At 49.0% G+C, this 26,121-nt stretch overlaps 1 protein-coding gene across 1 annotated transcript; it reads right to left on the reverse strand.

Annotated features, from left to right (window-relative positions):
- Positions 1-3,236: 3,236 nt before the first annotated feature.
- tmem263 (transmembrane protein 263) lies at positions 3,237-25,548 on the reverse strand. The gene is made up of 4 exons (XM_080191767.1): positions 25,534-25,548; positions 19,487-19,561; positions 18,387-18,453; positions 3,237-3,523 (listed from the first exon to the last, which is right to left on the reverse strand). The coding sequence occupies exons 1-4, from the start codon at positions 25,546-25,548 to the stop codon at positions 3,237-3,239; spliced, it is 444 nt and encodes a 147-aa protein (XP_080047893.1).
- Between the last annotated feature and the right edge of the window lie 573 nt (positions 25,549-26,121).

Here is a 26,121-nt window from a genome sequence, read left to right on the forward strand (position 1 = left end):
CGGACCGAATCACCTGTGGACTAAAAGAGAAAAACATCAATAACATGCACATCCTTACACAAACATTCAAGGGAATCCCCAGAAGCTCAAAAGTAAAACAAGTGAGCCAGAAAATATGTTGGAACGTCCATAGGAATCAATTGATTCCCAGGGACATCCCAAGGCTCCTGAACCTTATTTAAAACAGTCTCCTATATCCCTCCATCTCCAACCCTCTCATGTGCCTATCTGAGTAAATCTTAAACAACTCCAGCGTGCCTGCCTCCACCACCTTGTTTGGCAGAGCATTCCATACCCCCACAACCCTCTGTGTGAAAAACCTCCCTCTAATATCTGTGTTATACCTGAATATACCTCCCCCCCCCACCCCACCCTAAGCCCGTGGCCCCTCGTAATGTGTGTTTCTAATCTAGGAAATAGCTTACCTCTGTTTACTCTATCTATACCCTTCATGATCTTATACACCTCCATTAGATCTCCCCTCAGTCTCCGTCTTTCAAGGGAAAACAGCCCCAATTTGCCCAATCTTTCCTCATAACCCAGTCCTTCCATACCAGGCAGCATCCTGGTAAACCTCCTCTGCACTCTCTCCAGGGTCTCCACGTCATTCCGGTAGTGATCCTTGGGATTATGATACTTTGGCACGCTGGTACAACGGTTGGCACTGCTGCCTCACAGCGCCAGGAGCCCAGGTTCAAAACCAACCTGGGGTGATTGTCTGTATGGAGTTTGCACGTTCTCCCCATGTCTGCGTGGGTTTCCTCTGGGTGTTCCAAAGTGTCCAAAATATGTAGGTTATGGGGATTAGCAGGATAAATGTGTGGGGTTACGAGACTAGGGCCTGGGTGGGATTGTGGTCAGTACAGACATGGTGGGCTGAATGGCCTCCTTTTATACTGTGGGGATTCTGTGATAGGATGTGGGTAAGATGCTCTGTCAGGGAGCATGGCAATGCTCATTTTAATGTAATAGGTGAGCCTGGGACGCAATCGTTCGGGGAGGTTCTCTTCCCTATAACGGGGCCAGTCGTGATAGCCTCGCCCTGGGGAGGGGGGCAGGCAGAATAGATTGAAGGACAGAAGAGATTTGCCTCCCTGGGAATTGGAAATTGGTCTTCATGAGCGTGAGAAAGGATCAGAGAGAATCTGAACAAGCAAAGGAAAGGAATCAGAATGGTCACCGAGGTCTGAGCTTGAGGAATAGGAACAGGAGTCGCCAATCGGTCCCTCGAGCCTGTCCACCACCCAGCGGGGTGACTGACCTGACCCGTGGTCCCGCTCGCGTCCACCCTCCCGCCTCCCCACCCTCCACAACGCTCGGCACCCTCACAGACAAAATAATCCATCTAACTCAAGCTTAGACTCCCTCAGGGGCCTCCACCCCCTCACCGGGATAGAGATCTCACTCGACATTGAGTCTGGGAAAGTTCCAAACTCCCCGCGACTAAAATCCCCCGAGAATTTCCAGCATTTTCAGTTTTTATTTATATTATTGGACTCATGGTCGATATGATTCGAATCTTTTAACGTTGATGCATATTCACCGGTAAGCTGGAAATCTTTATTGCGTAGCTCGAGGATCCTCATTGTAGCTAAACCCCAATATAATCTGTTACACTTTCATGTACATACCACATGAATGTGACTTTATTGCAATGTTGTGATTCTCAAATCGTACGGTGCTGAATTCCCCACTATGTCCAAAATTCACATGTCCCTGATCTCAAAGGACGGCACAGTGGTCAGCACGGCTACCTCAGAGCACCAGGGACCTCGGGTCACTGTCTGTGTGGAGCTTGCGCATTCTCCCCATGTCTGCGTGGGTTTCCTCCGGGTGCTCCAGTTTCCTCCCACAGTCCAAAGATGAGCAGGTTAGGTGGACTAGCCATGCTAAATTGCCCCTTAGCGTCCCAAGATGTACATATTAGGGGGTTAGCGGGGTAAAGATATGCAGATTAGGTGAATTGGCCCTTAGTGTCCCAGGATATGTAAGTAAGATTTTTTTACTTGTTTATTAGTGTCACAAGTAGACTTACATTAACACTACAATGAAGTTACTGTGAAAACCCCCGAATCACCACACTCCGGCACCTGTATGGGTACACTGAGGGGAAATTTAGCACGGCCAATGCACCTAACCAGCACATCTTTCAGATTGCGGGAAGAAACTGGAGCACCCCAAGGAAACCCACGCAGACACGGGGAGAACGTGCAGGTTCCGCACAGACAGTGACCCAAGGCTGGGGGGCAGCAGTGCCAACCACCGTGCCACCATGGTCTGGGATGGGATTAACCATGGTAAATGTCTGGGATCACCGGGATAAGGCGAGGGAGAGGGAGGGCCTGGGTAAGATACTCTTCAGAGAGTTGGCGCAGATGCGATGGGCTGAATGGCCTCTCCTGCACTGTCGGGATCCTATGGTTCAAACGCTGAAAGGTTCAATGGGATGATTCATGAGATTCCTTACGACCACTGGCGACGCCGAAATCATGTCATCCACTTCATCCCCTCCTCCCACCCCTCCCCCACCCCCACAATCCCATTTCAAATCGAGGTTTCCCAGGATTGGCACTTCCCAATCGAGAGAGAGAGAGGTGACCTGAATGTCTCACAGAATGATAGTGAACGAAAGAAAACATTAGCTCCGCGCTGGCAAACTCATTAAAAGTAAGATTGACGCTTTGAGACACGAGTCTCACTCAACCCAGCACATAAATTCACCCGAGTCTCACTTGTTCCTCTATTTGTTTGTCAATTCCTGTTCTTGGGGGGGAAGGGGGATGAAAGCTAAATTTAATTCAGCCTTTTGGCAGAGGAGACCCCGGATTTCTGTCTGTTTAGCGCTGCAACCTCCAGCCACCTGTCCTGCGCTGATTTTCTGCCCGAGATCACTTCTAGAACCGGAGACCCGGAGAATTGTCTTTGCCGTGAGTTATTTGGGAAGCGCCTCGCTGTACGAGTCCCCGCCGGCCCAGTGCGAGGGAGCACAGGGTCCGAGCTGACCGGCCGTTCACGCCCCGCTCCTGCTGCCGGACAAATCTCCGGTCACTGCGGCGGGACGGGAAAATCCGTCTGGTGTGAACGGTGGTCAGATCCCAGCCGCTGTCTTTGACGCCGCCCCCCCCCCCCCCCACACCCCCACCCCACCCCCCCACCCCCACCCCACCGGCTCTCTCAGTTTCACCACGAGTCGGCGCACTCCAGCTTTGGAAATGAGGGATTTCCACAGGCGGCTTTTATTCTGATTTGTCTTTACTGATCCTGGAGAGAGGCACTTTATTCTTGACCGCAGAACCCACCGTGGTCACACCACCGGCCAGGCTGGAGGCCCCGCCTCTTACCAGCTCAATGCCCAGCGAGGGCACCGCCGTTACCGCCGTCTTGGTGACTCGGTAGCCTTTGATGCCCAGCCAGGCCACTCCGCCCACCGTGGCCCCGACGGCTCCTCTGGTCACTCCCAAGATGCCACTGGTCACCAGCGAGAGCAGCCCGGCCTGTTCCTCCTCGTGGCATTTCTCGTTATCTGAAAATGGCAAAAAACACAACCCTTTACCCTCTGTTCTCAGAACTCCCCACAGTTAGTTCATGGCAGGAAGCAACCTGGGGACCAATATTTATCCTTCACCTTATACCAGGGGAAAAAAATCATCTATCCAACTGTTGTTTGTGGGATCCTGCTGCCCACAAATTGGCAGAACAGGTTTCTGGCATTGTGTGACGATACTGTGCCTTTAAGGTATGTATTTGCATCACGTTTCTTGTGAAAGGTATGTTTAAAATTCAGCTCTGCTTTACAGTGCCAATCTGTCTGCTAGGCAGCCCACTGAGAATGCAGGAGCATAACTGCTCCGAAATATTGGGGTGTTATTTAACCTGAGTTAATGTTGTTTGTTTTGGGGTTGTTCCCTGGGGTTTCAGAGTTGGGTTTAATTAGATTGATTGACAAGAATGAGTCATACACTACTGGAAAGAGACAAGCAGGCAGTTTTCTGCTTGGGTCTGCAAGGAGCAAGAGCTCTTTTCTCTCTCTCTCTCTCCCTCTCTCTTCCTGAGACTCTAATTTGGGACTTGCAAGGAAGTAGCTATCTCTCTCCAGAAATAATCTGGAAGATGGAGGCCTAGCAGCCCGTGTACCAGCTGAGTTTAAATCTATGAGGAATATTGCTTAATTTGGAACTAATAGAGATAGGCCAGCAGTTAAGAATTGCATCTTGTAGTGTTTAAATATTTCAATTGGTGAAAGTTAAGTTAATTAATTTGTTATAGTTAAACTATATTGTTAAACAAAGTTTGTTTTAATAAAAACTTCCTACTGTGAAACACATTCTCACACTAATGCCAAAATCAAAAATAGTTGGGATCTAATCTACCTCCATAACACACCTTGGAGTTTCTAATCTGGTCCCTTACTGCAAAAATCCTTCACTGGTTCTCAGTCACTTTGGGGCATGTTTGAGGTTATGAAAGGGGCTATATAAATGCAATTCTATCTAATCAGCTGTTGGTGGTTTGATACATGTATTTGTTCCCCATATCGTCTACAGTCAGTACCCATCCTACGCTGCTCTGTGACAGTCAGAAGAAAGATGTGGGGCTGGACTCACTTTATCCTGAGGTCAGCACGTTTCCTGATTCGAAGAGTATTGATGATGGAGTTGGTTCTTCCATCAAGACTCCTGCTTTGAGAGACAGTTAACCACCCCCCCCATGCCCCCCCACCCCACACAATAACCAGATGATGTGAATTCAATTTCACTGTTTGTCCTGGTTAGAACTGGAACTCTGATTCTTTATTTTGCAACTCCAGTGAAATGTCTCACATCTTAGCTTCTGCCGCTACATGTGAACATGCAAATGAGGAACAGGAACAGGCCATTCAGTCCCTCGAGCCTGCTCTCCCATTCAACAAGATCATGGCTGATATCATTGTAAACAGTATTGATGATTGTAACCTGTATTGAAGTTATGAAGAAGGGTTGGATAGGCTTGGGTTGTTTTGGTTGGAGCAGAGAAGACTGAGGTGACTTGATCGAGACGTTCAAGATTATGAGGGACATGGACAGGGTGGATAGGGAGCAGCTTGTCCCCCTTCTTTGAAGGGTCAGTCACAAGGGGACAGGTTCAAGGTGAGGGGCAGGAGGCTTCGGGGGGGGGATGTGAGGAAAACCTTTTTACCCAGAGGGTGGTGAGGGTCTGGAATGCGCTGCCTGGGAGGGTGGTGGAGGTGGGATGCCTCACCTCCTTTAAAAAGTACCTGGATGAGCACTTGGCACATCGTAACATTCAGGGCTATGGGCCAAGTGCTGGTAAATGGGATTAGACGGTATGTCAGGTATTTCACACAGTCTGTGCAGAATCAATTGGCTGAAAGGCCTCTCCTGCACTGTACGATTCTCAAGCCAAGATTCCTGCCTATCCCCGGCAACATTTCACATCACCCTGCACCTCCCCCCCGACCCTCCAACCCCACCCCCCCCTCCCCCCCCCCAACCACCGCCCTCCAGCCCTCCAACCCCCGCTTGCTAATCAAGAATCTTATTTGACTCCTGGCTTGGGTCACTGTCTGTGTGGACTCTGCACATTCTCCCCGTGTCTGCATGGGTTTCCTCCGGGTGCTCTGGTTTCCTCCCACAGTCCAAAGATGTGCGGGATAGGTGGATTGGCCACGTTAAGTTGCTCCTTAGCGTCATGGGGACCAGCTAGGGTAAATGCACCGGGTTATGGGGATTGGGCCTGGGTGGGATTATGGTCGGTGCAGACTCGATGGGCCGAATGGCCTCCTTCTGCACTGTTGGGGTTCTATAATTCCTCCAGCTCTGCCTTAAAAATATTCAAAGTCTCTGCTTCCTTGGCCTTTTGAGGAAGAGAGTTCCAGACACTCTCGACCCTCTGCGAGAAACAATTTCTCCTCATCCAGGTTACTAGTTAGTGATAAGGTAGAGAACAATTTCAATGGAAGTAGCATTGCTCAAACGTTCCCTCAGATCCCACCTGGGAGGTTGCTTGCTGCATTGACAACATATTCCAGTCAGACGCACCATTCCCCATCCAATTCCGACTCACAAATTGTGATGCTCTGCCTATTCAGAGGCTCAAATAGGGTGAAAGCATCGGCAACATCCTGGACCCCCCCAGGGACAACTGTCGGACAAATCAGACGGCAGATGTGAATCTGGGGGATCGGTGCGAGTTGCGACAGCGCAGAGCACGACGTTTGAAAATGAGAGTATCGTTTGGCACGGAGCGAAGTGAAAACATCCAAGTGTGTAGCTAATCCCCGGGACGTGCTATCATCAGGTTCGCTGGCTGACAATGGGGAACTGTCCCATTTACTATCTGCAGAACAACACCCAGGATACAATGTCCCGGTATGATTGGAGAACAAGACCTCTTCCAATCAGAACCCAGGGAATGAAGCAGAATATTCCTCTCCTGCTTTGGTTAAATGTTTAACATGAGGATTTACCGACAATATAGCGGCTCGAGGGGCTAGATGGCCTACTCCTGCTCCTATTTCTTATGTTCTTATGGCTTGTGTGTGTGATGGAGGCAGGTTCAACTGTGGATCTCCGGATCTAGTCACAGAGTCATAGAGGTTTACAGTATGGAAACAGGCCCTTCGGCCCAACTTGTCCATGCCGCTCTTTTTTTTAAACCCCCATGCTAGTCCCAATCACCCATATCCCTCCATATCCATCTTATCCAAACACTTTTTAAAATACAACATTGTACCCACCTCTACTACTGCCTCTGGCAACTTGTTCCAGACACTCACCATCCTCTGTGTGAAAAAATTGCCCCTCTGGACCCTTTTGTATCTCTCCCCTCTCACCGTAAACCTATGCTCTCTCGTTTTAGACTCCCCTACCTTTGGGAAATGATGTTGTCTATCTAGCTGATCTGTGCCCCTTATTATTTTATAGACCTCTGTAAGATCACTCCTCAGTCTCCTACACTCCAGAGACAAAAGTCCCAGACTATCCAGCCTCTCCTTATAACTCAATCCATCAAGTCCCAGTAGCATCCTAGGAAATCTCTTCTGCACTCTTTCTCGTTTAATAATATTATTTCTATAATAGGGTGACTAGAACTGTACACAATATTCCAATTCCTGATCAGCTCCTGAAGACAGAAATATTGTGGAGCAACGGGGAAAGGATTGGGGAGTGTGGAACCATCTGAGAAGCCTTTGCAGAGGGCCAACATGGTTGTGGTAGACTGAATGGCCTCCACTCTAACTGTTCCCTAATTGTACGTATGTGTAAGGGGAGGTTACAGCACAGGGCAGCAGCGCAGGTGGCAGCCTGGGCTCCATGGGAAGCTCTCTTGCCCCTGAGTTGGAAAGTCAAGTCCAGAAACTTGAGGGTGCAATCCACTTTGAAAGAGCGAGCCCGCTGAGGGAATGCTGCACTGTCACAGGCACCAATGTTTGAATGAAACATTAAAGTTTAAGTTTATTTATTCGTCAAAAGCTGGCTTACGTTAACACTGCAATGAAGTTACTGTGCAAATCCCCTAGTCGCCACACTCTGGTGCCTGTCTGGGTACACTGAGGGAGAATTTAGCACGGTCAATGCATCTAACCAGCACGTCTATTGGTGTCTATCTAACCAGCGTGCCTGGAGGAAACCCACGCAGACACGGGGAGAAAGTGCAGTCTCCGCACAGACAGCTGGCACGGCACGGTGGCACAGTGGTTAGCGCTACTGCCTCATAGCCCCAGGGACCCAGATTCGATTCCCGGCCTCACGTCACTGTCTGTGGGGAGTCTGCATGTTCTCCCCATGTTTACATGGGTTTCCTCCAGGTGCTCCAGTTTCCTCCTGCACTCCAAAGATGTGTGGGGTTAAGGGGATAGGATAGAGGGGAGGGCCTGGGTGAGATGCTCTTCTGGAAAGTTGGTACAGAGTTGATGGGCCAAATGGCCTCTTTCTGCACTTGTTGGGATTCTATGATTCTAGAGAATTGTGGGGTTGGGGGGGAGGGTAGGTACAGGTGGTCAGGGCATTGGGAAGCTAGTTGGTGGTGGCAGTGCTGGAGAGAATAGGGGTGTGGCAGGGGGGCATATGGGGGAGAGGGGATGCAGTGGAATTCTGGAGGGGGTGTGTGTTTGGGGTGTTGGGGGGGGGGGGTTGCTGGTGGTGATGTTCCCAAGCTTCTGCTGCCGTTGTCTTTCATCATAGAATCATAGAACACGCCCCTGTCTCCATCAACAGGGACTAAATAGAAAGGGTCGAGAGTTTCAGGTTTTTAGGTGTCCAGATCACCAACAATCTGTTCTGGTCCGCCAACGCCTATATTATAGTTAAGAAAGTCTACCAATGCCTCTGCTTTTTCAGAAGACTAAGGAAATTTGGCACATCAGCTATGACTCTCCAACATTTACAGATGCACCATAGAAAGCATTCTTTCTGGTTGTATCACAGCTTGGTATGGGCTCCAGTTCTGCCTAAGACCGCAAGAACCTATAAAAGGTCGTGAATGTAGCCCAATCCATCACGCAAACCAGCCTCCCACCCATTGACTGTCTAGACTTCCCGCCATCTCGGAAAAGCAGTCAGCATAATTACGGACCCCACGCACCCCGGACATTCTCTCTTCCACCTTCTTCTGTCGGAAAAAAGATACAAAAATCGGAGGTCACGTACCAACCGACTCAAGAACAGCTTCTTCCCTGCTGCTGTCAGACTTTTGAATGAACCTACCTTGCATTAAATTGATCTTTCTCTACACCCTAGCTATGACTGTAACACTACATTCTGCACCATCTCCTTTCCTTCTCTATGAACAGTGTGCTTTGTCTGCATAGTGTGCAAGAAACAATCCTTTTCACTGTATGTTAATAAATGTGACAATAATAAATCAAATCAAATCCCTACAGTGCAGAAGAAGGCCATTCAGCCCATCAAGTGTACACAAACTGTCTGTCATTGAGTTCCTTAAGCCAAACCTTCTGCCAAAATCCCATGCATTTACACCATTAATGTGTAAGGAGGAGTCTTGGCGAGTTACTTTATAACAGCAGTTTGTTACGACAATGTCTCTGTATCTCAGTGGATAGAAAGCACTTTCGGATATCCTGGAGTCGTGCAGGACATGCAAGTTCTTTGCAAGATCGATTTGCAAGCCCTTCCTCAAAAGTTTCCTCAAAAGCTAATAGCACCGAGTGTTCTTCTAAATATGGTTCCCATTAGCTGTAAAGTGCAGTGGCAAACCAGAATAGAACTAATGAAAATCTTTGGAGTTATCGTTTTTCCCATTCAAGTAGCTTCTCTAGGAGGATAACTCGGTACTGCAGGTGCACTGGGCAAATCAAAACAGAAAATAATTCATAATTTATAACGGCAAGAAGTATGCAGGGGTACCACAGAGACTTAACAAGGCACCTTGACTGTCAGGCAGTTATCTTTCTAAACCATCTGAAATATTTATTGAGAATGAAGGAACGGAGTGTGGTTAATGGGGATTCTTCTTTCACTCCGCAGTCTCTCTGCAATATAATTTACGTCTGCATTGCAGGATGAGTGTCGGACTGAGCGAGCACTCACGTTTTGAAAGTCAGGCATTTGTTGTGGGACAATTAAAACTGCCTCAGCGTTCCCGCAACTGATTAATCCTGGAATGGGATCCAGCAAGATTCCACGATCGGCAGAACTAGTTGCACAAGCCTCCCTTGTCCACGTCCTCACAATTACATTGTTACCGTTTGTTAATATCATGGTTAAGGTTAAGAGAAACAGGTGATGGTATTAATCTACTTTGAGCACATATAAAGAGGGAATTACTTCAGGCACTTTTAAAGTTTATTCATTAGTGTCACAAGTAGGCTTACATTAACACCGCAATGATGTTACTGTGAAAATCCTCTGGTTGCCACGCTCCGGCGCCTGTTCGGACACACTGAGGAAGAATTTAACATGGCCAATGCACCCTAATCAGCACATCTTTTGGCATTTAACATTTAAGGTGAGAGGGGAGAGATACAAAAGGGTCCAGAGGGGCAATGTTTTCACACAGAGGGTGGTGAGTGTCTGGAACGAGCTGCCAGAGGTAGTAGTAGAGGTGGGTACAATTTTGTCTTTTCAAAAGCATTCAGACAGTTGCATGGGAAAGATGAGTATAGAGGGATATGGGCCAAACATAAGCAATTGGGACAAGCTTATTGGTTGAAAAAAGAGTGGCGTGGACAAGTTGGTGGGTATCGTCAGGGGTGGAGAACATTTTGTTTTGATTTGATCTTTTATTGTCATATGTATTGGGATTGTTTTAGGTGCTATACAGAAAAAAAAATGCCATTCGCAAAGTACATAGCGGAAAAGGAAAAAGATGGGGTGCAGAATGTAGTGTTACAGTTACAGATAGAGAGAGATCAGCTTAATATATGATAGGACATGGCAGCAGGGAAGAAGCTGTTCTTGAGTCGGTTAAACCAGAGCAGCATCACTCCAGGTATGATATTTTGCTTTAGAACATAGAACATAGAACACTACAGCACAAACAGGCCCTTCGGCCCATGAGTTGCGCCGATCACATCAACACCTACCAATCTATAGACCTATCTATAACCCCCAATCCCATAAAACCCCATATACTCATCCAGAAGTCTTTTAAAAGACCCCAGCGAGTTCGCCTCCACCACCACTGACGGCAGCCGATTCCATTCACTCACCACCCTCTGAGTGAAAAACTTACCCCTAACATCACTTCTGTACTTTCCTCCCCGCACCTTAAATCTGTGTCCTCTCGTAGCGACCATTTCAACCCGGGGAAATAGCCTCTGAGAATCCACTCTATCTATTCCTCTCAACATTTTATAAACTTCTATCAGGTCGCCTCTCAACCTTCGTCTCTCCAGGGAAAAGAGTCCCAGCTCCCTCAACCTAACTTCATACGGCATGCCTCCCAGTCCAGGCAACATCCTTGTAAATCTCCTCTGTACCCTTTCAATAGCTTCTACGTCCTTCCTATAGTGAGGCGACCAGAACTGCGCACAGTACTCCAAATGAGGCCTGACAAGGGTCTTATAAAGTTGCAGCATTACCTCCCGACTCCTAAACTCAATCCATCGATTAATGAAGGCCGGTACACCATACGCCTTCTTGACCACCTCCTCCACCTGCGAGGCCGATTTAAGAGTCCTGTGGACCCGGACCCCAAGATCCTTCTGCTCTTCAACACTACTAAGACTCCTGCCCTTGATAGTGTACTCGTTCATCCCGTTGGTTCTGCCAAAATGGACGACTACACATTTATCCGCGTTGAAGTCCATCTGCCACTTCTCCGCCCAGTCCTGCATCCTATTTATGTCCTGCTGCAACTTTTGACATCCTTCCAGACCATCCACAACACCACCGACCTTTGTGTCATCAGCGAACTTACTTACCCATCCCTCCACTTCCTCATCTAGGTCATTTATGAAAATGACAAACAGCAAGGGTCCCAGAACAGATCCCTGGGGCACTCCATTGGTGACTGACCTCCATTCAGAAAAAGACCCATCCACAACCACTCTCTGCCTTCTGCAGGCAAGCCAGTTCTGGATCCACAAGGCCAAAGGCCCTTGGATCCCATGCCCTCTCACCTTCTCAAGAAGTCTTGCATGGGGGACCTTATCAAACGCCTTGCTGAAGTCCATGTACACCACGTCCACGGCACTTCCTTCGTCAATGTGTTCGGTCACATTATCGAAGAACTCAACTAGGCTCGTAAGGCACGACCTGCCCTTGACAAATCCATGCTGACTATTCCTTTAATTTATCAAGTTTCCTTTTCTTGCCGCACCAGTGGCACAGTGGTTAGCGCTGCTACCTCACAGCGCCTGGGACCCAGGTTCGATTCCCAGCTTGGGTCACTGTCTGTGCAGAATTTGCACATTCCCCCCGTGTCTGCTTGGGTTTCCTCTGGGTGCTGCAGTTTCCTCCCACATTCTGAAAGCTGTGCTGGTTAGGGTGTATTGGCCGTGCTAAATTCTCCCTCAGTGTAACCCGAACAGGAGTGTGGCGACTAGGGGATTTTCACAGTAACATCATTGCGGTGTTAATGTAAGCCTACTTGTGACACTAATAAATAAACTTTTACTTTACTTCACCAGGGGCTGTCAACCTGCAATTTTTATTTAATTTTTTGATTATCGTTTGAAAAAAAGAGTATAAATAGGGGGTCGCACCACAGGAGGCCATCGCCCCTTTTTAATCTGTTATCCTATTGATCATTTATTTTATTCAAAAAAGTCTATGAATAAGTGACTAGATTTTAATTGAATTGATAAAATTTCTCTGAAGTTTTGTCTTTTTGTAGAATGCCCCTGTGTTAAGGGGGTTTCAACTGGTTAATTAGTTTGTTTGTTTTACTGGTTTCATAAACAGCATTTACATTGGGAATAGTTGTGAAACAATAGCAGTCCTGGGAATGACAATTTAATTTGTTTCTCTAAGTTTCATTTTTTAGTTTAATTTATTGATGTTTGTTGCATCAAAGTAGTTTAACCAGTGAGTATCAGATGGGCTGAAGTTACTTGCCACAGCTGGGAATGAAGCAGGGCAGCACAGTGGCACAGTGGTTAGCACTGCTGCCTCACAGCACCAGGGACCCAGGTTCGATTCCTGGCTCAGGTGACTGTCAGTGTGGAGTTTGCATATTCTCCCTGTGTCTGCGTGGGTTTCCTCCGGGTGCCCTGGTTTCCTCCCACTGTCCAGAGATGTGCTGGTTAGGTTGACTGGCCATGCTAAATTGCCCCTCAGTGTCCCAGGATGTGTAGGTTAGAGGGATTAGCGGTAAATGTCTGGGGTTATGGGGTGACATGTGTAGGGTTGTTGTCAGTGCATACATGATGGCCTGAATGGCCTCCTTCTGCACTATAGGGTTTCTGTGATATCTTGGTTTAGTTTGTTAAGTTTCCAGACCATCAGGGACTGTCAAATCCTCTGACTATTTCATTTTGGTTTGTTCCATTAAAAGAGAATATAAACAGGAGATGCCTGGGACACTGGGGTGAGTGGGAAGAGAGCTGTGAGACTCAGTCAATAAACCCTCTCAAATAAAGTGAAGTTTTGTGCCCTGGTTTCAGCTACACCTACCTGCTTAGAGCCTGTTAACAGCCCAGACTTGGCAAAATCATGTGGATTTGCGAGGTTCCAGGCGTGGCTTCTATTTGATGGGTTTATTGTCCTGGTTCAAACTGATTGTGACGACAAGGGCATACTAATCAAGCTGAATGTTTGTAAAATTTAAGGGTTCATTAAAGAGGCAGCACAGTGGCATAGGCACAGAGTGGTGGAGCAGTGGTTAGTACTGCTGCCTCACAGCTACAGGGACCCGGGCTCAATTCCCAGCTCGGGTCACTGTCTGCATGGAGTTTGCACATTCTCCCCGTGTCTGCATGGGTTTCCTCTGGATGCTCCGGTTTCCCCCCCACCCTCTAAAGATATGCGGGTTAGATGGATTGGCCATGCTAAAATGTCCCTACATGTAAGTTAGATAGAATCATAGAACCCTACAGTGCAGAAAGAGGCCCTTCAGCCCATCAAGTCTGCACCGAACACAATCCCATCCAGGCCCTATCCCCATATCCCTACACATTAAACCCGCTAATCCCTCTAACCTAAGCATCTTAGGACACTAAGGGGCAATTTTATCATGGCCAATCAAGCTAACCCACACATCTTTGGACTGTGGGAGGAAACCGGAGTACCCAGAGGAAACCCACACAGACACGAGGAGAATGTGCAAACTCCACACAGGCAGTGACCCGAGCTGGGAATCGAACCCAGGACCCTGGAGCTGCGAAGTAGCAGTGCTAACCCACTGTGCTACCGTGCCACCCTAGATGGATTAGCTGTGGTAAATGTGTGGAGTTGCGGGGATAGGACGGGGGGTGAAGGCCTGGATAAAATACTGTCACAGAGTCGGTGCAGATTCCATGGGCACAATGGCCTTTTCTGCTCACTAGGGATTCAATGATCCTATGATTAATCTGGAGTTTGCACAAGTCACTGGAAGTAAAGCTGTGAATCCTTTATTCAGAGGCGTTATTTAATGGGAACACCATTCATCTCCAAGTCACACAACACCCTGAGTTGGAAATCTATCGCTGTTCCTTCACTGTCGCTGGGTCTAGACCCTGGAATTCCCTCCCTAGCAGCACTGTGGATGTACCTACACCAAATGGACTGCAGCGGTTCAAGGCAGCTCACCACCACCTTCTCAAGGGCAATTAGGGATGGGCAATAAATACTAGTCTAGACAGCGATGCCCACACTTCCAGAACAAATTTCAAAATGAGCACTTTGTTTAAATTCCTTTCTGGTGAAAAAACGTGATATGGAGTTGCCGGCATTGGACTGGGGTGGGCGCAGTAAGAGTTCTCACAACACCAGGTTAAAATCCAATTCCAAATAAACCTGTTGGACTTTAACCTGGTGTTGTGAGACTTCTTATGGTGAAAAAACATAACAAGAAAAGAGGCCCAACCATGGCTTACAAAATAAATTTAAAATAATATTAGATGGAAAGAGTCATAAAGTTGCGAGAAAAAGTAGTGAGCCTAAGTATTGGGAACAGTTCAGCATCCTGTAAAGAATGACAATTGGATTGAGTAAGAGGGGGGAAAGAAGAGTTTGAGGGTAAACTTGTAAATAACATAAAAACAGACATAAAAATCTTCTCTGTGTATATAAAAGAAAAAGATTAGTGAAGACAAAATGCAGGTCCCACTGTTCAAATATGTGCGGGTTAGGTTGATTGGCCGTGCTAAAATTGCCCTTAGTGTCCTGAGATGTATAGGTTAGAGAGATTACTGGGTAGAATTGCAGTTGGTGCAGACTCGATGGGCCAAATGGCCTCTTTCTGTACTGTAGGGATTCTAAGATATTCTAAGATTCTAAGGTCCCTTACAGTCTGAACCAGGAGAAATTCTAATAGAGAACAAGGAAATGACAGAGTGATTAAGCAACTACTTTAGTTCTGTCTTCTTGGAGGAAGACACAAAAAACTTCCCAGAAACGCTAAAGAGTCTAGTGAGAAGGAGGAATTGAAGGAATTAGTATTACTAAACAAAAGAGTATGGGAGAAATTAATGGGATGGACTAGTGGAGTGCCCCAGGGGTCGGTGCTGGGGCCTCAGCTTTTTACCATTTATATAGATGATCTGGAGGAGGGAACCGAGTGTAGGGTGTCGAAATTTGCTGATGACACCAAGATTGGGGGAAAGGCAAATTGCGCGGAGGGTGTGGAGAGTAGGGAGGTCTTGCTACAGCTGTATAGGGCATTGGTGAGGCCGCAGCTGGAGTACTGTGTGCAGTTTTGGGAGCCGCACCTGCGCAAGGATATTTTGGCCCTGGAGGGAGTGCAGAGGAGGTTTACTAGGCTGATACCGGAGTTGAGGGGATTGAGCTATGAGGAGAGGCTGAATAAACTAGGCTTGTACTCGTTAGAGTTTAGAAGAATGAGGGGAGATCTCATTGAGACGTATAAGATGATGAATGGGATGGATAGGATAGAGGTGGAGAGACTCTTCCCGCTCAAAAAAGACAGTAGGACTAGGGGGCACAGCCTCAAGATAAAGGGGGGGCGGTTTAGAACGGAGTTGAGGAGGAACTTCTTCACTCAAAGGGTGGTGAATCTCTGGAATTCTCTGCCCGTTGAAGTGGTGGAGGCTGCCTCGCTAAATATTTTTAAGACTTGGGTTGATGGGTTTTTGATAAGAGAGGGGATTAAGGGTTATGGGGAGAGGGCGGGAAAGTGGAACTGAGCCACAACAGATCAGCCATGATCTTATTGAATGGCGGGGCAGGCTCGAAGGGCTAGATGGCCTACTCCTGCTCCTATTTCTTATGTTCTTATGTTCTTAAAATATCAACGGGGTTAGATAAGGCCAGGATGGATTTGTGGAAGAGAAATCATGTTTGACTTTATTTAAGTTCTTTGCTTTGGGTAACATTGCTGTGTTTTTTCAGTTAAAAATCCATCAATGCAGTTGTTGCCAAGACAGTCATTTACTTGTGTGTTCTGCCCAAGTGAGTTTTTTTGGATGTTCTTTAGCTGCGTAATCTTACATCTTTAAGATTTTCACTTGGTAACAAATCTTCTCACTCTTAAAATCCAAAGGAGTTACTGGAATTCTATGCTTTTGGGGTCAGTAACTCTTTCTCCTCATTTTCAAAGTACAGGTAAAAGGTTCAGTTAGACAGGTTTCCCCCTGGGATCTTGCTGACTCGGTAAGTAACGTTTGCTGCAGTCGTGACACACTTTAAACGGAGACGAGGAAGAATTTCTTCTCTCAGAGGGTCTAGACCCTTTGGAATCCTCTTCCCCAGAGGGCAGTGGGGGCTGGGTCGTTGAGTATATTCAAGGATGAGAATGGGCAAATCCTTAAACATAGAGAAGTCAAAGGTTATGGAGTCAAAGGTTATAGAGAAGTCAAAGGTTATGGGGGAGGAGGGCCAAAAAGTGCAGTTTTTAAAATAAGTCACAGAATGTGAACATCGCTGGCTAGGCCAGCATTTATTGTCCATCCCAAATTGCCCTTGAGAAGGTGGTGCTGCAGTCCATGTGGTGTAGGTACACCCATAGTGCTGTTAGGAAGGGGGTTCCAGGATTTTGCCCCAGTGACAGTGAAGGAATGGTTGATACATTTCCAAGTCAAGATGGTGAGTGATTTGGAGGGGAACTTCCAGGTATTTGATGTCTTTGACTTCTAGATGGTAGTGGTCATGGGATTGGAAAGTGCTGCCTAAGGAACCTTGGTTGAGGCCAAGGTTAGGTTCGCCACGATCGTTTTGAATGGTGGAGCCGGCTCAATGGGTCATGTGGTCTACTCCTGGCTCCGATTCTGTTACGTTCTCGGGGTTAGGTTTGAGGCCTGACTTTGAAGGCTTGAGCATCTGATCCCCATCACAGTGAATGTTTATAACCACAGTAATAGAACAGTTATCATCAACCCCATTAATAGGAACATTGAATGTTATGAGTTGGCGTGTGAACTTGCCCTTGTGGGAGGTGGCATAGTGATATTGTAGCTGGACTAGTAATTCAGAGTCTCGGGCTAATGTTCTGGGGGCCTGGGTTTGAATCCCACCACAGCAGATGGTGAAATTTGAATTCAATAAAAATCTGGAATTAAAAGTCTAAAGATGACCATAAAACCATCTGGTTCACTAATGTCCTTTAGAATCATAGAATCCCCTACAGTGCAGAAGGAGGCCATTTGGCCTAGCGAGTCTGCACTGACCACAATCCCACCCAGACCCTCTTCCCACAGCCCCACGCATTTACCCTGGGTAGTGCCCCTGGCACTCTAGGGAGCAATTTAGCACGGCCAATCCACCTAACCCACACATCGTCGGACTGTGGGAGGAAACTGGAGGAAACCCAGACTCCACACAGACAGTGACCCGAGCCGGGAATCAAACCCAGGTCCCTGGCGCTGTGAGGCAGCAGTGCTAACCACCGTGCCACCCTCAAGGGAAGGAAATATGCCGTTATTAGCCTGTCCAGTTTACATGTGACTCCAGACTCACAGCGATGTAGTTGACTCTGAAATACCCTCTGGGATGGGCAAGAAATTCTGGTCTAGTCAACAATTCACACATTCAATGAATAAAGCAGAACTGCTGTCTTGAGAGACAGTTTCAGAGTCTCCCTTCTCCCCTTACACAGGCTAACATTGTTTGGAAAATTCACTCCCATACTTACAGCGCTGTGAGACAACCTTATAAAAACCTACACCTCTGATCCCTCACAGAAAGCTCGAACGTGCCCCATATCCTCACCACAAACATCAACCCATTACCCAACGCCGGTTAAATTATTACACTATCCAACCCGTCACATCCAAGAAAGAAACTAGAATTAAACAGAAGGAATGCAGGTTATTCTGGGTCGATTCTGCACCCCTGGACCCGAGGAGCCGGGAATCTGCGGAATATCGGAATTCTCCAGTAGTTCACATTCCCACAAATTGTGATCCAATGGCTCCCCCCAGTGGAAGTGCCCAGCACCGTGACCCAAACAATGAAATGTCCAATCCCAAGGAAATAGTTTTTCCATATCCCAAATCCTTTTGTATCACTGAAAGAAGAGACGAGCTGTAGAAGCTTTTCACCTTGCACTCATCAGGAAAATTTGCAAGAATACCAATTGTAAAGGGGACAACAGAAGAGAGTGCGATTGGACTCGAATTGGTGGAGTCAGTGGCACAGAGAAGGCACCAGGGAACAGTTAACTGCCAAACCTCTGTTCAAATTCAAACCTGACAACCTCAAGGGTGCAATAGGGCACCGCCGCTGACTTGTCACTCGGTTGTTTTATTGGTTCCCACGTTGACTACCGAGGGAGCAGACGCAGCTCTTTGCTAATGTTCAGGTGTGACCCTCAGTCATGGTACTCACCCTCTGATGGAAACTCCCTCAGGTACAAGGGAATGTCTTTCTGATCTCCACTTGCTCGTTCCATTGGCTTCAATCAAGAAAAAAATGGAGTGTATTAGGAGACATTCAGATGGAGTGCATTTTCTAAAGTCTAGTGGCTTTCCTGTAAGGGCCTACTCCCCAGGTTGAGTGTTGTGTGGGTGCAGGGTGGTTAGAGAACTGCGGAAGGGATATCAGACCCAATTCAGTCATGTATCGGGGTAAATCCTGACTCACGACGATGGGGTAAAATGGGGAACAAGGAATTGACAGTCAAACATCTTCATTCTGTTAGCCACTGACCTCTGCAGGCGGGGGAGAGGGAACAGCAGCAGATGGGAGGATGGAGAGTGGATGGGGAGGGGGATGGGAAGTAGGCGTGAAAGGGGTGGGCAGCAGGTGGTGAAGGGGTGGACAGTGGATGGAAGGGAGTGGGCAGTGAATGGAGGGGCTGGGCAGCAGATGGGGAGTAGCATGGGCAGCAGGTGGAGGGGGCAGGCAGTGGATGGGGGGGTGGAAGTGGATGGAGGGAAGTGGACAATGGATGGAGGGGGATGGGCAGCAGATGGAGAGGGGCATGGGTAATGGACGAAGGGGAGTGGACAGTAGATGGGGGGGTGGGCAGTGGATGGAGGGGGTGGACAGCAGGTAGAGCGGATTGACAATGGATGCAAGGGTGGGTAGTATTTGGGGAAGGGCAGCAGATGGGGGGGTGGACAATGGATGGAGGGTGGACAGTGGATGGAGGGTGGACAGTGGATGGAGGGGTTGGACATTGGGTGAGGAGGGGGGTGGACAGTGGTCAACAGGCAGGAAAGTGGAGTTGAGACCACAGTCAGAACAGCTATGATCTCCTTGGATGGCGGAGCAGGCTCGAGGGGCCGAATGGCCTACTGCTCCATTCCTTATCTTATGCTGTTTCATTCCACGATTCTTTGATTCCTCCTCTATTGGTTAGGGACCTGGCAGAAGCCCAGGAGAGGAGAACATTGCTTTTGAAATGTGCAGTGGGGAAGGTGGGAGGGGAGCCCCAAGGGCAGGAAAGGGAAGGAATTTCCCGCGGGATTTCAGGGCAAGTTCACCTCAATACACTTGTGTCGTCTCTGAGGGACATTCTTTGTTCTTTCATTGATGTTATACAAGCCAGCTGGGAGGTCCTGTGCGAAAAATCAACAAGAGCAAAGGTTTTTACAGAAGTCCTTCCCAACTTTGGAACTCAGTTCACCTGGAAAATGTGGCTCCCACAGCATGTACCTGCCTCAGATCTCTGGTGAAAGCCTGGGCTTGGAGTTGACACGCTTCTCAGAGCTGGAGACAATTCCCGAGGGCACCCAGTGCCTGGAATCGCAGGGTTGCTGCAGTCCGGGGAGCTGGAGGGTGGGGAATTCTCCAGTCTTCATCAGCAAGGAACCTTCAGCATCCCACTGGCAACAGGAGTGTCTGGGGACTGTTTATTCCCAATTATTTCCGCAGGCTTTGTGAGCTTCACAGAATCCTTACAATGCAGAAAGAGGCCATTTGGCCCACCTAGTCTACATCGACCACAATCCCACCCTGCTAATCCCCTGGCACCAGGTTCAATTTAGCACGGCCAATCACCCTAACCAGCACGTCTTTCGGGCTGTGGGAGGAAACCGGAGCGTCCGGAGGAAACCCACGCAGACCCGGGGAGAATGTGCAGACTCTGCACAGACCCAAGGTGGGAATCGCTGGTGCTGTGAGGCCGTAGTGCTAACCACTGTACCACCATGCTGCCCCAACTCTGCCATTTTAGCTAACAATCATAGAATCCCTACACTGCAGAAGAAGGCCATTCGGCCCATCGAGTCTGCACCAACCACAATCCCACACTGGACCTATCCCCATAACCCCGTGCATTTTACCCTAGCTAAATCCCTCTGACACCAAGGGGCAACTTAGCACGGCCAATCAAGCTAACCCACACGTCTTTGGAGTGTGGGAGGAAACTAGGAAGCACCCGGAGGAAACCCACGCAGACATGGGGAGAACGTGCAAACTCCACACAGACAGTGACCCAAGCTGGGAAGTGAACCTGTAACAGTGGTGCTCACTGCTGACCTCATAGCATCAGAGACCAGGGTTCGATTCTGTTTTTGGGTGACTGTCTATGTGGAGTTTGCACGTTCTCCCCATGTCTGCGTGGGTTTCCTCTGGGTGCTCCCCAGTTTCCTCCCACACTCCAAAGATATGCAGGTTGGGTGGGTTGGCCATAATAAATTGTCCCTTAGTGTCCCAAGATGTGTTGATTAGGTGGAGTGACCGTGTGAAATGTGTGGGGTTATGGGGATAGTGTATTGGATAACTATTGGGTAAGAAGCTCTACCGCAGAGTCGGTGCAGATCTGATGGGCAGAATGGCCTCTCCAATATGGCCGGGATTCTCTGAGAAATGGCTGTTTCCCAAACAGTTAAGAATCATCCAATCAGATAATAAGGAGCATGTTCGCTGCTTTCCCATTGGCTGTGGTAAGGCAGAGAGTCACAAGGATGGATGTCAGCTGACCAATTAGGAGAGAGTTGGGGGCGGGACAATTGGAGGGTAAAGGTCATGTGATGAAACCTCCAGAACACCATCCTGGCAGATTGGCAGCCCCGAGGCAGGGACGCATGATTGCTCTTTAGTTTGCTATGCCAAGCATTTTAAAACAATTGCTAATGATATAAACCTTTATTTAATTTCCTTATGCTATAAACAAGTAGTTTCTTTCCTCTGAACTCCCACCGGGGTGACTTAGGACCAATGGAGTATCTGCTGTGCAGTTCAAAACTTGGGATTAAATAACTGCACTTTCTCTTCACCCTATAATAAAATCCCCACCGTGCAGAAAGAGGCCATTCAGCCCATCGAGTTTGCACTGACTCTCGAAAGACCATCTTACCCAGATCCACCTCCGTCCTAGCCCTGTAACCCTCCACATTTCCCACTGCCAATCCACCTAATCAGCACATCTTTTGGACTGTGGGAGGAAACCGGAGCATCTGGAGGAAACCCAAGCAGAGACAGGGAGAACGTGCAGGCTCCACACAGACAGTGACCCAAGCCGGAAATCGAACTTGGTTCACTGTGAGGCACTGTGAAATGCCCATTCTGGGAGCCAGCACAGACACAATGGGCCGAATAACCTCCTCTGTGCTGTAACAATTCTGTGATTCCGTGAACTTGCCAAGGCTTCTTTGGCAGAAGCTTGGGTTCAATTCCTGTTCTGACTTGGGGAGACTTGGAGCCCGCCTCCTTGGGTCCCGCCTCCTTGGAGCCCACCTCCTTGGGTCCCGCCTCCTTGGAGCCCACCTCCTTGGGGCCTGCCTCCTTGGGTCCCGCCTCCTTGGAGCCCACCTCCTTGGGTCCCGCCTCCTTGGAGCCCACCTCCTTGGGTCCCGCCTCCTTGGAGCCCACCTCCTTGGGGCCCGCCTCCTTGGAGCCCGCCTCCTTGGGGCCCACCTCCTTGGGTCCCGCCTCCTTGGAGCCTGCCTCCTTGGAGCCCGCCTCCTTGGAGCCCACCTCCTTGGGTCCCGCCTCCTTGGGTCCCGCCTCCTTGGGTCCTGCCTCCTTGGGGCCCACCTCCTTGGAGCCCACCTCCTTGGCGCATGCTACCTCGCCCTGCCTCCTTGCCCTGCTCCTGGCACAGGAAGGCAATGGCAAACTATCACTGCCAAAAACCCAGCTCAGATTGAAGCCTCAGGAGACAGTGAGGCAGAGAGAGCCTGTCTTTGAGCAGGAAGGTAGGAAAATGGCCTGGCCCCATGTTTTATCTCTAAATCAACATCTCAAACATCTTGTTGGCAGATTGTTGTTTTGGGGATCTTGCTGTGTAAAAAAAAAATTGCTGCTGAGCTTCCTACACTACAACAGTGAGCACCCGGTGAGAATATTTCCTGGGCTGTAAAACCATCATACGGCAAACAGTGAGGATGATACAGATGGACGATGAGAGGACACAGAGAGGCTAACAGGAAGGGCGGGTAAAGTGACAGATGGAATTTCATACACAGGAGTGTGAGGCGATGCATTTTGGCAGAAAGCATAAATAAATCTTACCATTCCCTTGTTGTAGCCTCAAAATCCTTCTGATAGTGTGAAGCCTAAACCTGCCAATCGGGGGAATCAGGATATTGAATTTGATGATCAGCTGTGATCAAAATGAATGGTGGAGCAGGCTTGAAGGGCCAAATGGCCTCCTCCTGCTTCTACTTTCTACGTTCCTGTACACACTATTTCCTACTGTGACTTTACTAACATTCTACACAGATTCACCATTAGATCTTAACTATTATCCCTTAATTATTCCCATAAACATTGTTTTTTTACAATCAGTTAGATCCAGTTAATCTGAAACTGGAACCCCCAGATCTCTCCCCCACATCACCCAATCTTTTCCCAGTCGATATATAATTGTTATGGGGGTGTGGAGCTGGACTGTTGTTGCTCTGTGTTTCCCAGGGAGAAGCCCAGAAACATTTTAAGTTTCTTGGAGAAAATGGCTGCCTGTATGTGAAACTTTTATGATAATTTTCGAAGATTGTAGTGGTTTAGTTCTGCAAAGTAGATTAATCACAGGAGTAAACAAGGCTCGGCCCACTGTCTTTCATCTGAAGCTCTGCTACAGTCAGGCTGGGAGGCTGCAGTGAACTATCCAGGGAATCCCCAGTGAACTATCCAGTGAATCCCCCAGTGAACTATCCAGGGAATTCCCCAGTGAACCATCCAGGGAATTCCCCAGTGAACCATCCAGGGAATCCCCAGTGAACTATCCAGTGAATCCCCCAGTGAACTATCCAGGGAATTCCCCAGTGAATTCCCCAGTGAACCATCCAGAGAATCCCCAGTGAACTATCCAGGGAATTCCCCAGTGAACCATCCAGGGAATTCCCCAGTGAATTCCCCAGTGAACTATCCAGGGAATCCCCAGTGAACTATCCAGGGAATTCCCCAGTGAACCATCCAGGGAATTCCCCAGTGAATTCCCCAGTGAACCATCCAGAGAATCCCCAGTGAACTATCCAGGGAATTCCCCAGTGAACCATCCAGGGAATTCCCCAGTGAATTCCCCAGTGAACCATCCAGAGAATCCCCAGTGAACCATCCAGGGAATTCCCCAGTGAATTCCCCAGTGAACTATCCAGGGAATCCCCAGTGAACTATCCAGGGAATTCCCCAGTGAACCATCCAGGGAATTCCCCAGTGAATTCCCCAGTGAACTATCCAGGGAATTCCCCAGTGAACTATCCAGGGAATCCCCAGTGAACCATCCAGAGAATCCCCAGTGAACTATCCAGGGAATTCCCCAGTGAACCATCCAGGGAATTCCCCAGTGAATTTCCCAGTGAACTATCCAGGGAATTCCCCAGTGAACTATCCAGGGAATTCCCCAGTGAACCATCCAGGGAATTCCCCAGTGAATTCCCCAGTGAACTATCCAGGGAATTCCCCAGTGAACTATCCAGGGAATTCCCCAGTGAACCATCCAGGGAATTCCCCAGTGAATTTCCCAGTGAACTATCCAGGGAATTCCCCAGTGAACTATCCAGGGAATCCCCCAGTGAACTATCCAGGGAATCCCCCAGTGAACTATCCAGGGAATTCCCCAGTGAACTATCCAGGGAATCCCCAGTGAACTATCCAGGGAATTCCCCAGTGAACCATCCAGGGAATCCCCAGTGAACTATCCAGGGAATTCCCCAGTGAACTATCAAGGGAATTCCCCAGTGAACTATCCAGGGAATTTCTCAGGGAATTCCACGGCAAACGATCCAGTGAATCCCCAGTGAACTATCCAGGGAATTCCCCAGTGAATTCCCCAGTGAACTATCCAGGGAATCCCCAGTGAATTCCCCAGTGAACTATCCAGGGAATCCCCAGTGAACCATCCAGGGAATCCCCAGTGAACCATCCAGGGAATCCCCCAGTGAACTATCCAGGGAATCCCCAGTGAACCATCCAGGGAATCCCCCAGTGAACTATCCAGGGAATCCCCAGTGAACCATCCAGGGAATCCCCAGTGAACCATCCAGGGAATCCCCCAGTGAACTATCCAGGGAATCCCCAGTGAACCATCCAGGGAATCCCCCAGTGAACTATCCAGGGAATCCCCAGTGAACCATCCAGGGAATCCCCAGTGAACTATCCAGGGAATTCCCCAGTGAATTCCCCAGTGAACTATCCAGGGAATCCCCAGTGAACCATCCAGGGAATCCCCAGTGAACCATCCAGGGAATCCCCCAGTGAACTATCCAGGGAATCCCCAGTGAACCATCCAGGGAATCCCCCAGTGAACTATCCAGGGAATCCCCAGTGAACCATCCAGGGAATCCCCAGTGAACCATCCAGGGAATTCCCCAGTGAATTTCCCAGTGAACTATCCAGGGAATTCCCCAGTGAACTATCCAGGGAATCCCCAGTGAACTATCCAGGGAATCCCCCAGTGAACTATCCAGGGAATCCCCAGTGAACCATCCAGAGAATCCCCAGTGAACTATCCAGGGAATTCCCCAGTGAACCATCCAGGGAATCCCCCAGTGAACTATCCAGGGAATCCCCAGTGAACTATCCAGGGAATTCCCCAGTGAACCATCCAGGGAATTCCCCAGTGAATTCCCCAGTGAACTATCCAGGGAATCCCCAGTGAACTATCAAGGGAATTCCCCAGTGAACTATCCAGGGAATTTCTCAGGGAATTCCACGGCAAACGATCCAGTGAATCCCCAGTGAACTATCCAGGGAATCCCCCAGTGAACTATCCAGGGAATCCCCCAGTGAACTATCCAGGGAATCCCCCAGTGAACTATCCAGGGAATCCCCAGTGAACTATCCAGGGAATCCCCCAGTGAACTATCCAGGGAATCCCCCAGTGAACTATCCAGGGAATCCCCCAGTGAACTATCCAGGGAATCCCCAGTGAACTATCCAGGGAATCCCCCAGTGAACTATCCAGGGAATTCCCCAGTGAACCATCCAGGGAATCCCCCAGTGAACTATCCAGGGAATCCCCAGTGAACTATCCAGGGAATCCCCAGTGAACCATCCAGGGAATCCCCAGTGAACTATCCAGGGAATCCCCAGTGAACCATCCAGGGAATCCCCGGTGTATCCCCGGGCAGTCTCAGTAACTCACACAGGGCAGCTCCATGGTCCCGGGACAGGCTCCGCATCCCCGCTCCGACTGCCGAGCCGCTGCCCGGGGGCAGGAGCCGCTACACCGTCACCATGGCAACCCACTCGTTACCTTCATGTGTCAACATTTCAGCACGGTCACTTCCGGTCAGTGCGGGGCGGAGCCTGAACAAAGTCAGAGCTGAGAGCAGGTAAGAGAGAGAGAGAGAGACAGAGAGAGAGATAGAGATAGAGACAGAGGGAGGGATACAGAGAGTGACAGAGATAGAGTGGGAGTGACAGTGAGGGATAGATGGAGGGGGAGAGGAGCTGGCTGTGTCTAATTGCCAAGGATTTGGGGAGTTTTCATTCTGAGGTGAATTTCTCTGAAACTGTAACTGAGTTTCCCCCGGACAGGAGCCGAGGGAGCCAATTCCTGACCCCCCTCCTCTGCTGAACCCTCCCCCACTTTGCTCCCCACACCTTCACTCAACCCCCCGCCCTTCACCCCCCCACCCCTGCCTGTTACCCCCCCCACCCCTGCCTGTTACCCCCCCCCACCCCTGCCTGTTACCCCCCCCACCCCTGCCTGTTACCCCCCCCACCCCTG

This window comes from Carcharhinus amblyrhynchos, chromosome 6, assembly GCF_965287045.1.
Source record: "Carcharhinus amblyrhynchos chromosome 6, sCarAmb.v2.hapA, whole genome shotgun sequence".
In the NCBI taxonomy this organism is placed as follows: domain Eukaryota; kingdom Metazoa; phylum Chordata; class Chondrichthyes; order Carcharhiniformes; family Carcharhinidae; genus Carcharhinus; species Carcharhinus amblyrhynchos.